General features: G+C 41.7%; 1 protein-coding gene across 3 annotated transcripts in view; it reads left to right on the top strand.

Annotated features, from left to right (window-relative positions):
• plxnb2b (plexin b2b) overlaps positions 1 to 16,071 on the top strand; it is a 130,110-nt gene that overhangs the window by 70,451 nt on the left and 43,588 nt on the right. For 2 of the 3 annotated variants that reach the window (XM_084933913.1, XM_084933911.1), the window contains one exon: positions 13,696 to 14,825. In XM_084933913.1, the coding sequence (XP_084790039.1) occupies positions 13,698 to 14,825 (1,128 nt within the window). In that variant the 5' untranslated portion in view covers positions 13,696 to 13,697. Of the gene's footprint in view, positions 1 to 8,827; positions 9,058 to 13,695; positions 14,826 to 16,071 lie in introns of those variants that run through there. The other variant, XM_084933912.1, reaches the window with a different exon arrangement.

The following is a 16,071-nucleotide window of genomic DNA, read 5'->3' as shown; positions in this document are numbered from 1 at the left end:
TTGAAAGTGAATAATGTACTGGAGCATGAATGATTCCTCACTGCAAAGGAAGAAATTTACTCTGCTATCGTGAGTCGAAGTTGAGTTGGGAAATTGTAAACTGGACTGAAGATCTGGTTAATTATTTTATATTTGTTTACTTCCAGATCAGTTGGGGTAACTTGGGGTTTACTTGAAACCTCTAATTGTCCCTTCATACTTCCTGCCTCACTGAATGTTATGCAGTAATATTTGTGGCTCCAGCTAACAATTATTTTCTTTCTTCAATTAATTCAGAAGTGATTATTTAATTAACTGTTTGGACCATAAAACTTAAGAAGCCTAAGAACCCAAAGTGATGTAGATTGCTTTGTCTAGCCAACAGCCAAAAATCCAAAGATGTTCAGTTTATCACAGTCCTGCCGAAGTTAGAAATTATATATATATATATATATATATAATGTTAACCTGTATTTAAATGATCCCCTCAGAAAACTGAAAAAACAGGAACACAGTCTGTTGTGTACACACACGCGCTTTAGAGCACAATTCAGAAGAAGTTATAAAAATATAATTTGGCTAACTAACTGCTGCTCTCAGCAAAACAAAGCCTCACTTGCCCCCTGCTCATGCCCTCCCCAGAGACCTGACTCAGACCGTCTGGCTGTCTGTCTGAGCTTTGAGAACACGGAAGTGCAGACTCAACCATTACCACAGTCAAACGGGGGAGGTTTGTGTACCCACAAGGGCCTGTGCAAAATTCCCAAAACTAACCATGAATATAAAAATACCTCAGCTTTGCTGCTTCTCATGCGAAGCAGTAGAGAAAGAGCCCAAGACAGCAGATTGATTGGTGACAGGGCACTCTCTTTCTTTCAGTTCTTCTCTTTTCCTTCCTTTTTAAGTTATTCCTCTTTTTTTAAAATCTTTGTCTCACAGCCTAAAAAAATCCCCTCTTTTTTTTAATGTTTTTTTTTTTTTTTTTTTTTTGTCCTCTCATTTAATGTCAAAAATGGACTGCATTTATATAGTGCTTTTTGGGGGGTCTCTTTCAGCTACCATAAAGTAATTTCATATAATTAGCCACTTCACCCAGTCATAGATTACGTATCCTGTAGCTACGGTACATTTTCTACCACATACTCGCACACCAGTGATACATTAGGTGTAGTTTTGAAGTTCATTATCTTGCCGAAGGACCTTCTGACATGCAAACTTGAGGAGCTCGGTACTGAACCACCAACTTCCCAATTAGTGAGCATCCCAGTCTACCTGTGGAGCTGTCCTTCATATCTTTCTGTCTCCTTTCCTCAATTGTCCTGTCTGTGTGGTCATCTCATTTAAGTCGGTGACATTTGATGTGAAGTGGCGCAGGCCCGAGAGCTTATAGCCACTGACTCATAAAAACACACATGCGCACAGAGGACTTGATGTGCAGGGAAAGGTCAGACCCACTCTCAGAGGGCCTAATCACCCACTCTCATTGAGTGGCCAGCTCGCTCAGTCACACTTGATTGTGTGCGTGTGTGTGTGTTTGTGAGGATAGTGTGGTCAGGGTGTGACTTGGTGTATGTAGGCAAGCGAGTGAGAGTGAGTGGGATAGATTGCGCCTCAAGAGTGTGGCGGTTTGTGTGCAAAAGTGTGCTTTCCCTACTTCTGAACGTACGATCAGCAGATGACCGTTTTGGGTCGGGTGACAAACACACACACACACAGACACACATTAACACGTGCATGCAAATACACGCGCCATCCTCTTGCCCCAAACATGTGGTGCAATCAGCAGCCTTATCGTGGGAGCTGTGGGGCAGTAACAGGCTCATTAACTTCTCCCTGAGCCTTTTTTAGAGAGGGAATTGGCCAAGACGAGTGGGCCACACTCGTCTTTACCCCCTCTCAGTCTATTTGTAACTTTTGCAGTAAGTGATTGTGCGTGCGCGTAGGTGTCACGCTCATTTTTATTCTAGCCCATAGTCCCTTATGTTTCTGTGCTTATTCCACCATTAGTGGACCTTCAGTGCTGCCCATTGCTTAAAACAGAAGCTAGCAGAGCAGGGCAACGGGGATTAAGTATTAAAGAGCCTCAGCTGCTCTGGGGCTCCTGTAGCTCAGCGTTTGGCCACTGCGGCCTGATAATGGTGTTTGTTTAGCCATTAGTCAAGCCCTGCTTAGCAGCTCTCTCCCCTCTGGCTGCAGCAGCTCTGATAGATGATGGATGAAGATTACAAGGGTTGGCGGATTGAGGAATGAGTGTCGTGGAGTGGTTTCAATAGCGTCAAGAACATTCGGTGGAAGTGCATGCATTGAGGAGTTGAGCTCAATGACAAATTGATTTTAAATCGGAAATTGTAATTTGAAACGCTGAATATGACAAATGGTAAAGTTACCTTTTTTTTAACGCAGTCATGTTGTGTAATAGCTGCTGTATGTGTGATTGTCATATGCACATTTAAGAAACTGATAAATGTTGCAAGCTTTTTATGTGTTGTAGTTCCCCTTCTTGCATTAAAAGATCAGAGCAAGTAATATTTTGATGCTATCGTTAATGAGGTGCCCGAAACGCCTCACCTCCTAAGCACGGTGTTTCAAGCACCTCATTAAGCACCAGAGCCATGTCCTGCCGGAAAGAGGCCGGGGCAGAATCAGGACACACTAGAGAGATTATATCTATTGACTAGCTCGGGAACTGGCTCGGTGTCCCCCTGGATGAGCTGGAGGAGTTTCTTGTGGAGAAGGGTGTCAGTGAAAGGATAGCTGGGCCTGTTTTAAATCTATTAGAACTGGTGCTTGTCTTAAAAAAAAAAAAAATCATATTGCAAATCAAATTGCTCTTGCAGTCTCTCAAGTATCGCATGTAATTTTTTTCCAAATCACTGCGCCGTACTAAGAAGAAGGAGCAGAACTAGTCCAAGCAAATGTGTTTGTGCGTGTGTTTCATTCGTGAGACAAAGAGGCTGTTAGATGGTGCCCTTGTGTTATGAGTTGAGGTTTTGTGTCGAGGCACACACGGTTTATCAGAGACTACCCTTCCTGTGATTAGTTCCCTTCTTCGGACTAATTAAAAAGTAGCCCAGTCTATTTCCTTTTGCACCACCAGCGGAAAGTACTCCTTCTCACTGATAGCTATTTAATTTTATGAGGTATTTCTTGCAGCTAATTTAGCCATTACCTTTTAAGCTCTAAACGTGACCTTTTCTCCATATGCTGAACAGCGCTTGCTAATCTTTGGGCCATTACCTGATAGCTGTTAGTCATTACTAAGAGCTAGAATCTTACTGGGCCTCAGCCAACGCTTATATCCCCACCATCACAATGCTCAAGTCACCATCCACACTCTGACTCATCCTGACAAGTGACAGGCACCTGCCAGCTCGCACAAAGGGGCTATTGAGACTCAGTCAGTAACGTGTGTGATTGCCCTCCCTCTGTTCCTGTCCTCCTTCCTTTCCATTCTGCTTTCTTTGCTGAAGTTACTAGAGCTTGTGCTCTATTCATACGCTACCATGTCTCTGTTTAAAGGATTGCATTTTTGTGAATACGCATTTGTTTTCTTTCTAAGAGTGAGTTAAGAAGATTGCATCAAACTCGTCCAGAGGGAGAAATACACCTACTGGCACTTCTAAAATGCAAAAATTACCATGTTGTATCTTTTTTTTTCTTAAATGCTTACACACAGAAACAGAAACCACTCATGTGGTTTGGTGGAAACTGCTCAGCTGAACTATTTCTTGGCAAACATAAACGCCTTGTGGAAAGATTCCTCATGTCTTGTCTTCACTGTCAGCTTTCATAATTTCTTTAATGTCATGTAAGCAAGGAAACTGGTTTCTGTAATTGGGTGGGCAAAGAAAGCCGATCTCCCTGATCTCCCTGCATGGGTTATTGCATTTTTAATCAGCCTTTTATTAGTACACATGTAGAGGGGGGAAAAATCAGGGAGAGAAAGGGAAAGGCAGAGTGGCTAGATAAAAAGGCACATCATTACATGGAGAGTTTTTCAATTATTCCATCCCAGTTCTGACTCAAACTGAAACTCAGAGTATCATCTATTAATTTACACGAGTTGGTTTCCACTCCTGAACCACTGACTGTTTAATTCACACACATTTACACTAAGAAAAAAAAATGCAGGGTGTTTACCTGTCTTCTCACTATGGTGTCTGCTACCAGATAAAATCAGTAAGGAACATCTTCTATTGCTCATCGCTTATGAAATAAGTCTGATAATGCCCAGACATTTAGTCAGTGAGCAGTTGCACCAGCATTCACAGTATTATGTATGTGTAGATTCGCAGTCATACGGTTCGTGTAGTCTTGAGAGGCTGAAAAAAGAAGGCAGCTGGACTACTTTAGGTCTGGAGTTCAATATGCAGTTGGTGGAGAGTCTCAGGTATTTAACCTGTGGTGTGGGTTGCCCCTTTTGGGGGATGGTGATGGGAAAAAGAACCACAAAACCTAAAAATTCCATGTCTCAACCAAGGCATGTCATCGTACTGAGCTGGTCAGCAACTTAAAAGCTGTGTAGCAAAGGGTTATATTGATTACACTAAATGAACAGAGAGACAGCTGTTAAGTGCCTTATTTATCAATGAAGTTAACAGAAAATGGCATATTCATAAATGGTATAAACCAGTTTTCTTTTTATTATACATATCTTTTAATAAAGTGCATTTTGATGTTTCACTGGGTAACCATGAGGCTTTAGCATTTGTGCTAACACCACACAGACATAAGTCCTGTCATGCTTCTCATCTTGAACACAGATAGGTGTACTGCTAATATGCTATAATGATTAGATTAAGATCAGATGCTAAAAAAAACCCCACAACACTTATGTCCACTACTACACAGGTTTCTTGTTCCTATACATGGGAAGGCAAGCAAATCAGAGACTATAAGATCAGTATTCCCCTTGAAACAAAACGAAAGCTGGGCACTGAGACTAAACCACATTACAAGATACCTTCATGGCTCATTGGCGTTTATGCTGGGGATGTGAAATCATTATAACCAATAAGCCGTGTAATGGATTCCTTCCCAGCAGTCAGTCTGCCTGCCTGACTTCTTAATTGTCATTGTATGTGTGTCAGTATGTGAGTGTGAGCTGTACTTTATATGTAAGTGCAAGGTGATTGTGGTCCTGGACCAGGGGATCACCTCAGGATGGTGCACGGATTAGAGAAGCTGCCCCTCAACCCACGGAAGCAGGGATTTAACTTTCTGTGTGTGAGAGCAAGCTTCCGACATGCTGAAATGCCCTTGAGCAATACACCGAGTTATTACCTGTTCTGAAAAAAGGAGTCTGGCCTCTGACAGAAGATGGTGAAATAAAAAATTCCCCGCAGCTAAGCAGTTGTTGAGTCAAAAGGAAATGAGGGTCAGCGCTGACACAGTGAGTGGATTGTTTGTGTAGTAGACTGACGAAACATTGGACTCGTTTTCTGATCTGTTGGTATATTATTCATCAAAACGATGTCAATAAAAACAAGACTAGAATATTAATTGACTGAGTTTCAGCTGTGGGTGTAGAAATACAATGCACAATACAGTACAGTTTGGACGCTTTATAAAGTTTAAATAAAAACAATATGGAATGATTTGCAACCCCATATATTATTCACACAGAAAACACACCAAACTGGTAAACTGAGAAAATGTACCATGTGGGAAAAAAAACCCAACATCTGGAGGAAGGTTTTGCATCTAATTAGGTTAACTAGCAACTGGTCAGTAACATGATTGTGTATAAAAAGAGCATCTTAGAGAGGCAGAATTTCTCAGAAGTAAAGATGAGCAGATGTTTTGCAAAAGTCTGCATCTATAAATTGTGGAACAATTCTGTGATCTTTGGACTCCCAGGGAGCACTGAATTACAAACAGGCACGATTGTATCATGGAAATCGCTGCATGGGCTCGGAAACACTTCCAGAAACCATTGTCTACAAACATAGTTCACTGTGCCATCCACGATTTTAGGCTAAATTTTTGTCACGCAAAGAAGAAACTATAAATGAACATGAACCAGAAACATCTTCTATGGGACAAAACTAAATTAAAATGGATTGAGGCAAACTGGAAATTTTAATGTCTTTTTGGGAAAAAAAATGGATGTAATGTCCTCTAGACTAAAATGGAGAGGGAACATCCAGCTTGATGCCTCAAAAGCCTGCATCTCTGATGGTATGGGGGGTACATTAGTGGAACTGGCAGCCTGTAAATCACGGTGTATGAAAGGTGTATAAGCAGATTAGAGCAACACAAGCGCCCACTGACTTTTTCAAGGAAAGCCTTGCATATTTCAGCAAGACAATGCTGAATGACACATGTCTCTATTATAAGATCATGGCTACATAGTGGAACTGTCCAGGAGCTGAATTGGCCCTCCTGGAGTCCAGACATTTGACCAGTTGAAAACATTTGGACTATCATGAAACAAACAACACGAAAAATACGACCCAGGACTCGAGTATCGAGAATTCCATATCAGACAGGAATGGGATAAGAGTCCTCTCCCAAAAATCCAGCAACTGGTCTCAGTTCCCATATGTTTCCAGACTGTAATTAAAAGAATAGAGGATGCTACACAGTGCTAAACTTTTTTTAATATTAAAATATAGGTTTATTATTTCCCAAAAATTGCATTTGTTTTGGGTTCGGGTATGCCTGTCTGCACCCTACAGCTGTTAGTATGCATTAGTAAATGTCTGGATGTGGCCGCGATGGCAGTCAGAAGAGGCACTGGCTCCTGAAAGTACCTTTTCTCTGCCAGGCCAGGCTGTTTAATCAAGTTTCCCGCATCTGCCAGCTGTGTCCACACTGCAAACAGCCACTCTGTCCCACTGGAGAGTTGCAGCATCCAGCTGGGGTTGGGGGAGGCCAGTTAGCATTGGGAGATTAGCCCAAGCTGCTGTTGGCCAGATAGAAGAGGTTGAATTTCTGTGTTTGTTTGAGAGACAAACAGAGATTGAGAGATTACAAGAGACACAGAGGTCAGCTGCCGGGCGGTATGAGGCAGAGAAGCCTGGTAGTGTGTGTGTGTGTGTGTGTGTGTGTGTGTGTGTGTGTGTTGCTGAACACAAGCACATTTAAATGTGTACTCTGCTCAAGTAGTTTGTGTGTGCAAGCCTGTGGTTTTGCGCTCTTGCTGCTCAAGTGTCCAGCTGGCAGAAGGGAGATAGCAGGAGCCTTGAAAATGGTGACGGAGCGGTAAACAGGCACACAAACAGTCTATCAGTCCTAATGAGGAAAACTGCTGTGCCTAAAAGGATCGTGTGCATGTGTGCACGCAGGTTATGCTCGCACCGGCTGACTCATGGTCATACATCATAACAGACAAACATACACAAGAGGACAGATGCATGTAGACACACACGTACACACAAGCAGAAACCCAGAGATGTGAGAATTGGGGCACATACGGTCTAATAAGAGAGCAACGTGTGATACACACACTCTTGGGTCATGGGCCAACTTTAAAGGTGTTAGCAAATTTAGGCCAGAGCAGCTGGATCCCGCTAAAATGGACCAGCCCCATCAACCCCACCTCCCACCCCCTCTGTGCCTGGTGCCCTGAATACAATGGCTGGGCTGGCTGCTTTTGGTGAGCATGGTTTTCCCAGTCAGTCAAATTGAAATAAATGAACTGCCAGCCCTGACGGCAGGGTAATTGTTCATATGGAAATTGGATTACCATCGTCACACCAGCCCTCCTTTACAACTTGTGAAACAATTTTACTCCGAGCATGGGACAAGACTTTTTGCATGTCAAAAAAGGAAGTGGTGGGGGGAATGGAAGACATGCAGAGAAAGAGTTCTCCACACTCTCCCGCTTCATGTTTCATCTTTTAACAATGCTTCTGTTCTGCCTGTGGTTTCCTTGGTGGTGGCAGGAAAATAAAGGACAAGGATCCACCCCTCAGTTCCAGTTCCTTGTCATGGCTCTCAACCTGGGTTGTTGTATTTCCTTGGGCTCACTTTATCATGCTTTTTCAGCATGCTACATGCTGTTAGAGACATGGTAAGGTTTGAATCAGAGCATTAACCCCACGTTCACTTCTCTTTACCCGGGGTCAACTTCTCTGGGGACAGGCTGCTAATTTAATCATAGTTCACTTTTATCAGTGTATAACAGTGAAAGTGGTTTCAGTGGTTTCACATCAGTGTCAGAGCAGCTCTCCAGTAAAGAAAGTGCTGAATATGAATGATCGCAGTATGGGGTGATATCCTATTAGATTTTCTGGGTAGGGTGTCTGTTTCTTTATTTATTATATCAGTTTCCTTTCTGTATCTATTTTAATAAGGGCGAGGGGACTCATGCCGCTTCAAAACTTGCCAGGTCAGCAATTATGTAACCGTTTGTGCATCTGATCTAATCTAATCATCAGAGACATATTTCTCCAGAATTTCAATTCTGCTATCTCCTTCCTGATCTTTTGCTCCCTTACCACGATACACTTGCAGACTTCCTCTTTAGGATTGGCCAAGAGGCGTGTGGACTGCCATGCTGGGTTTTAGTGCCCCTATGTCAAAGAAACACAGCATGGCAGTTTGAAGAGAAGAGTGTCTTTGTGTGGTCTGAGCAGGATTACCTCGTCAGCACTTCAAGCTGAGCTGGTTTCATGTATTGGGGCTTGCACATGTATCTCTAAGCCTGTGGATTTGTGTGTGTGTGTGTGTGTGTGTGTGTGTGCGCGCGCGTGTGTGTGTAGGGGCACACACCTTCCATTTTTCAATTTAATATCTTTCATTTTTTTCTCTGTTGAAAGCTGCTTCTCCTGTCCAGACATGGCCTACCTTATGGAGGAAGGGTGGAAGAAATGCTTCTGTATTTGTCAATAAAAGGTGTGCGTTTGCGCATGTGTGAAATGATAAGCAAGGAAACAAAAAAGGCACACCTATGTGCTACAGGCAAGCCTGTGCATGCCATACCTCAACAGTTTAGCTGTCCTACTTCGCTCCTCTCAAACCGAAGAAGTACATTTGAATTGGAGACTACATATCAGAGCGGTGTAGCACATCGTGTTCGCATGGCTCATTCAACTCTGAGCTGAATCTTCAGTTTGGTGTCGTTATGGTGAGGTGAGTAGTCGACTTAGCTTAAACAAGTACTGTTTAGGAAATGCGGTTTATTGACAACACTGCTGATATAGTTTGTCTGAGGAGAACAAGACAGTTTTCACAGGTCTTTATGCCAGTTAATATTGTAAGGACTTGACAACACAACTTACAGATACTGTTGAGCCTTAAAATGTTCAGAGCATTTAGGTATTTGAGGTTTGTGCATCTCATTTATAACAAATAACAAAATGTGTACTTCCTACTTTCTTCCACAATGGAAAAAATATTAGTTGCACTGCTCCTTTAGTTTTCTGTTGTTGCCTAGTTTCATTTTCACTTAGTTTTACATACCGAGTGCTAGAAATTGCTCTCTGGAGATCTGCCCCAAGACCTACTGGTAGCTCATATTTTCACAGCATTTGCATTAAAATTACTACATTTGTGCTACAATGCCATTCTTTTTAGATCAGAGGGTGGATAACTGTAGCATTTTTCTTTATAATGTGTTAAAATTCAAGAACAACACAAATCAGCAAATCCAAAAGAATGAAAGCTGAATACTAAAACTGAACATTATAACCTCCCTGAATGATTTATTCATGAAGAATTTTCAAGCACCGCTGTAACAGACAGCATTAGTTTTAACTAGGTGCAAACTACCTGTTAAACTGTTGAGTGACAGTGAGGTGACTACCCTGTGGTGGGACTGAATGAATTTTTCATCTCAAGGTTTCTACAAGCTTTGTAAATATATGCATAGTTAAGAAGAATGATACAGTTTTACATGTGTTTAAAGTAAATACAACCTACTATAAACAGTCATGAAAATAGTGCACCCCATGGTTCAGTAGCTTTTAGAAAAGACTTTAGCAGGAATGACCCAAAGTAATCATTTTCTGTATGACTCTGTCACATCACTATGAAGGAATTTTTGCCCACTAGTCTTCTAAAAGTAGAGAAGCTTCTAAAACATTGCTTCAGTTGTGGGCATTCATTTATGCACAACTCTCTTAAGGTCCCAACACAGCAATCAGGTTTTCGTAATTAAATTTTTTTCTTTTTCAGCCATTCTGTTATAAATTTGCTGTTTCAGCCAAACTTTACCTGTCAGAAAAATAGCCTGTGTGTTGAGACACAACACAACGCTCTAGACTGTGTCATTATTTATTCTTGTTAAATAAATAACACATTATAATATGTTTTGTATTTAACCTGAAGCTGTACTTACATAATTATAAAAACTGCTAAAGACCAGAATTGGCCCATTTAAGCATTCTTGTGAAGAGTTAAAGAAGTTCTAAAGCTCAAAGATTTTTTTCTTTCCGTAACCACAAACAATCACGTGAAAAGGAATGAGGTGAAATGCCTAATTTAAGGTCAATTCAGTGCTGGCTTCAGGCTGTTTGAATTTGAAAATTGACTTTCACCAGATCATATTTTTCAGATGTGCCAGCTTCATTAGTGCATGATGTGTTTCATTATTATTTATTCCAGGCCATTGGAGGCTTCATTAGCTGCAGGCTGATGCAGCACGCAGCCTCTAAATTTAGCAGGCTTTTATTTATTCAGAATAGCCGCGTGTTGGATGATATGCCCAGTTGTCATGTTCTCTCACAGCAGACATGTTGAAAAAAGAGGTGGGTTGGTCTGGGGAGAAATGGGCCTCATTCCACCTGTGCCACCCCCACCAGGCGTCTGTATCTGCTCAGCTCTTTGAAGCCTCTTTAATTCCAGCGTTAAGGATTAAGCCCATGAAAAAAAAAGGATAAAAAGTGACAGAGTGACAGAAGGAGACATCTTAGGAGAGAACAGGCTCTTTTGAAATATGTTAAGAAATTCGTTTGCACTGACCCACAATGCAACATCTGAGGGAAATTTGTGTGACACATTTTTTTTGTCTGATCAGGGACTGGCCATAGGATTTGCATGAATAGGAAAAGCACCCTTTGAAGTTGCAGTTGTAAGTGATTCTGGAGTTTTCTGAAACCTAAATGAGTGTCCAGAGATGATTGTCCTTGAATTTGTGGTCTGAGAAAGTTTTATTGGGAGGTAAAAGAAATCAAATAATTTTTTTGTCACAGATACTACTGACATAATCCACTTTTTTTCTGTGTGGTATGTCATATCAGGGTAAATTGATAGAAAAGGGGATATTACAGTTTTTAGTGAAAGACACAGAGTCATCTAGCTACACCATGTCTGTAGACAATCCATTAAAAAGTGGGAATTGTACATTGTGGCAGTATACAAACAGCTGTTTAATTTCATTCTGTAGGTGTGCAGATATGCAGTAGGTGTAATTGTATGTACAGGAGTGTGCTGACAAAGTGTTTTTGACAGGTATGTTCTTAAGCAGAAAAAAATGCACATTAAAGGTCATGTAGCTTGTTAGACTACCTGAATCTGTCTAGTCAAAACATAATAATAGTCAGATGGCACCTTTATATGAGAAAATTAGTATACCAACTTACATACTACATACAATCTCACCCTAAATTTGCTCAGAGTAAAGTTTTTGTTTACAGATCACTGAGCTGCTGATTTCATTCTATGGTGATTTTTTTCCTTTAATACCGTTTTTCCTTTTAGTTTTTCTCTGTGGACATTTTTGCAGTTTGCCACCTTACTTTGTCAGTGAAAGTTGTCTCTGTTTTGCTTTTGATGTCAACATTTTGAGGCTGTGAGGCTGTTTTGCAACTCGTGCAGTTTCTGTGAAGCTTCCCTGAAAACTCAAGCACAAGCGTTATTGTCCTGCCGCTTAAAGCTGACGCGGGCTTGTAATTGCCGATGGATATGTCCTTTGAAATTGAAGTTGTGTTACTTTAGAGCTGAAATAATAGTTTACATAATATACCCTTTATTTTGTCCACTCTGTACTGTGCACGTAAACTCAAGATTTCTTTTCTTTTTTTTGGTCTTTTCCTCTCAGTTAAATCTTGGCATAACACTTACCGCCCCTCCTTCTTAATTAAAGCTGTAAAAACCAGCCGCACACATTTCTGTCCTGAATAAGCAGAGAGAGGGATTTTATTGCACCATTCCAATTTTAATGGAAATATTTAAGACTATGAATTGAAAAGGGCACAATACATTTATGTAATGAAATGGGTTAAGGGGGGGTGGATAGTTTGAGGCAGTAAATGGGGGTGGGGGGCTAAAAAAAATAAAATAAAATCAAGAAATCGAATTGTGTCTACTTAAATGAAAATGAGTGTTGCCAGGGAAATTAACAGCCCCCCCTCCCCCCAGGCAAATGTCCAATCAGTGGTCTTCCCACTTAGTCCAGTGAGCAAAGGCAGGTTGACATAATAAAACACAGTTTTGGCAAGTGACTTTGACAAATGTGTCTGTGAACTTGACTGGCAAGATGAAATGAGGAGGAGGATACTACTGAGTGTGTGCAAGACTGAAACCACATGCAAACATACACTAACATTTGCTGTGTGGGCAATGGCTGCTTCAAAGCCACCTGCAGTTCCATATTTACCACAGCCTGCGCAAACAGCAGTGAACGAAGGCTCCGCAGGCACCTGCTGTTAGCCGGTACATGAAGCTGTCTGTAGTTTACAAGGATGTTGTGTGATCATATTTCCTGAGACAAAACAGTGTACTTCCTAAACACATTGTGCGGCTGTTAGGGGGGGAAAAAAGCAAGTGCAAATGAAGTTGGATGTGATCCAAGCTTTTTAAAGAGTTGTTTATTGTGTTATGGGTTGAGATGTAGTTGTTATCCTTCGTCTTTTTTACCCCTACACAAACCAGTTTTATTTTTTTCACCACTGATGCCCCCCCCCCCCCCTTAATATAACTGGATCAGGGAGTTGAGTCAGACACAAACACCTACGCCATGCACTGTCATCTCGAGGCAGTTTTTAGATTGTTTTAGCCCCATAACCTAAATCTGTGACTCTAAAGTGGGATATGCTTCATGTGTTGTACACCTTAAAATCCCAGTTCATTCAAATTACTTCCTGTTACTTTTGTATATACCTGGGCAATACAAACTTCAGGTGTATTGCCTAGTGCAACCCTATTAATGTCTCCATGTGCAGATTTTCTAAAAATACAATATATTGCCAAAAGTATTCACTCACCCATCCAAATCTTTGAATTCAGGTGTTCCAATCACTTCCAGTTGAATATCATCAAGAAGCTAGGCATGCAGACTGCTTCTACAAACATTTGTGAAAGAATTTGTCACTCTCAGGAACTCAGTGAATTGCATTGTGGTACCCTGATAGGACGTCACCTGTGCAACAAGTCCAGTCGTGAAATTTTCTCGCTACTAAATATTCCGCAGTCGCAGTCAGTGGGTGTTTCCTATTCCAACATGACTGTGTGCCAGTGCACAATGCAAGGTTCATACAGACATGGATGAGCGAGTTTGATGTAGAAGAACTTGACTGGCCTGCACACAGTCCTGACCTCAAACTGACCCTCAGCCCCTCCCAGTGAAGCAGGCTTGTTGCTTAGAACCACTGTAAAGACAACTGATTTACCTTCAGTTTTATGTATGAGTATATGTGTATGTATGTGGGGTTATATTAACTACACACCAACCCTTTGTTGATGTGTCATGTTGCTGATAGTTAATGTGCATTTAAAGTTCCATTTAACTTCATTAATAATAAAACACTTCTTCCTTTCTGTTCCTTACAGAGATGGCAAGCTGGGTCTCCATCCTCCTCTTCCTCTTCTGGCTGTCAGTCTCTCAAGCCCAAGGGGGGAGTGGAAAAATCCCCACTGTGGAATTCATCTCTGAAACCCTGATTAACAATGTGGTCCAGGACCCACAGACTGGTCGCATCTACCTGGGAGCAGTCAACAATATCTTCCAGCTGAGCCCGTCCCTCCACAAGGAGGCCCGCACTGAGACGGGCCCAAAAAAAGATGCCAAAACATGTACACCTCCTGCTTCAGGCTGTCAGGACACAGTGCTCATGCCCAACAGCAACAAACTTCTGCTGGTCCATCCATCCAATGGTTCACTAATAGTATGTGGCAGTCGATACAGAGGCATATGTTCCCTCCTCAACCTGTCTAATGTAGAACAAGAGTTGTATTACAATGACAACAAAGGAGAGAGGACTTACGTGGCTAGCATAGAGGATAATGTGAACGTGGTGAGCGTCATGTCCAACTACACAAAAAATGGCCGGACCTTCAAAGTGTTCCTTGTTGGAAAGGGCTATGGAAGCCTGGACAGTACAAAACTAATCAGCACACGAATCCTTGAGGACTACCAGGACTGGGTTGTGTTTGAGAACATCATTGAGGCATCAGCGGTACAGACGGCGCCATTTGTCCTCAAGTACTTACATGACTTCCAACATGCCTTCAAAGAGGATGGTTTTGTGTATTTCCTCTTTTCTCGGACTCTTGATGGCACAGATAACAAAAACTTGACTTTTGTGTCTCGTCTTTGTGAAAATGACCAACATTACTATTCGTACACAGAGCTCCAGTTAACCTGCGGTACAAACAACCGGTACAACAAAGTCCAAGCTGCATATGTGGCTTTTCCAGGAAAAGAGCTGGCACGGGTCATGTCTCAATCTGGTAATTATGGGACGGTCACCTCATTCACAAAAGTCCTCTTCATGGTGGCTCATCCAGATGACGACGAAAGCGACTCTGCTCTCTGCATGTACCCGCTGAACTCCATCAATCAGCAGCTGATGGATATAATCAGTGCATGCTACAGTGACTTTGGGGAGATTTCTGGGGTTCCTGCTGTGGACGTACCCTACTCATCTCAAACCTACACAGCATGCACTTCAAAAATTTCTGTAAGTGCTTCTTTGTCAGCTGACTCTAATTTAAAAGAATGTTTTGAAAAACTCAGATTGGTATAATCTGTAATGCAGTTATCACTTTTTACTATAAAATCTCAACATTTCATTCGTTCCCTGGATCACTTGTAATCTGACCAAGGCTTAAAAAACAAGGCTCATACACTACATTAACGTGCAATAGTGTCCAATAAGAATTTGTGAAAGACACAATTCTTGTAGTCTCTGTACACCACCACAGTGGATTTTAAATCACACAATCAAGACGTGGCTAAAGTGCAGACTTTCTACTTTCTACTTTCAGTATTTTTTGGGTTTTTTTTGTTTAGCATTTGTTTGAATCTTAGCAGAGAGTATAGCCCTGTACACTTCACATTTCATCCTTCTGTTTCTGTTTCGATCAGCAGTCACAGTAATCAGACAGTAGTGACCCAGTTTCAGTGGCAGCTATACATGCCCAATCTGATCATGAGCTGTTTCTCACCTCTCCATATTTTTCTCTACCCATCATTCTGATTCAGGCTGTTAATCTTGGTCTAAGAAGGTTGGAAAGAAAAGCGTCTGGACTTCTTTAAGTTGCTTGAAGACGTTTCGCCTCTCATCCGAGAAGCTTCTTCATTTCTAGGGTCAAATGGTGGAAAGTCCCAGATTTAAGCCCTGTGGGAGGATTCCCCCAAAAGGGACAATTGATTCTCTTCCTAATCACACAAGCCAAGGTGTAAAAACGGGTGTAGGTCACAATCAGCCAAGGTTTCGGATGAGCTCATTGTGAAACTTAGCCCCACCCTATCATGTGATTTCTAGAGGTCAGATGGCCCAGGATGCGAGTGGCCGTGAAGGGATCTCAAAACTTGATTATAGATGGCAGACAGTTGGTGTCGTAAGCCACCGCCTCTGTTCAAAGACGGCTGTTCACAGTGGACATAGATGGCTTCTTTCACTTCACTTTAAATCTGGGACTCTCCACCATTTGACCCTAGAACTGAAGAAGCTTCTCGGATGAGAGGTGAAACGTCTCCAAGCAACTTAAAGAAGTCCAGACGCTTTTCTTTCCAAGCTCCTTAGACTACGATGACCTGGATGACTGAGAACCTTCACAGACATGCTGTTTATCTTGGTTTCACCTGTGCAAAGATTTTTTTTTTTTTTCAGAACTGTAAAGGCTCTTTCAGATTTTCTTTGGCAAAGTTTAATCTGATCCTCCTGTTCTTGAGTGTAACCGATAGTTTGAACCTTGTTCTAT

This window comes from Perissodus microlepis, chromosome 7 (assembly GCF_051167445.1).
Source record: "Perissodus microlepis isolate ML-2025 ecotype Zambia chromosome 7, ASM5116744v1, whole genome shotgun sequence".
Classification (NCBI taxonomy): Eukaryota; Metazoa; Chordata; class Actinopteri; order Cichliformes; family Cichlidae; genus Perissodus; species Perissodus microlepis.
This window is presented reverse-complemented; position numbering and strand designations above follow the sequence as displayed.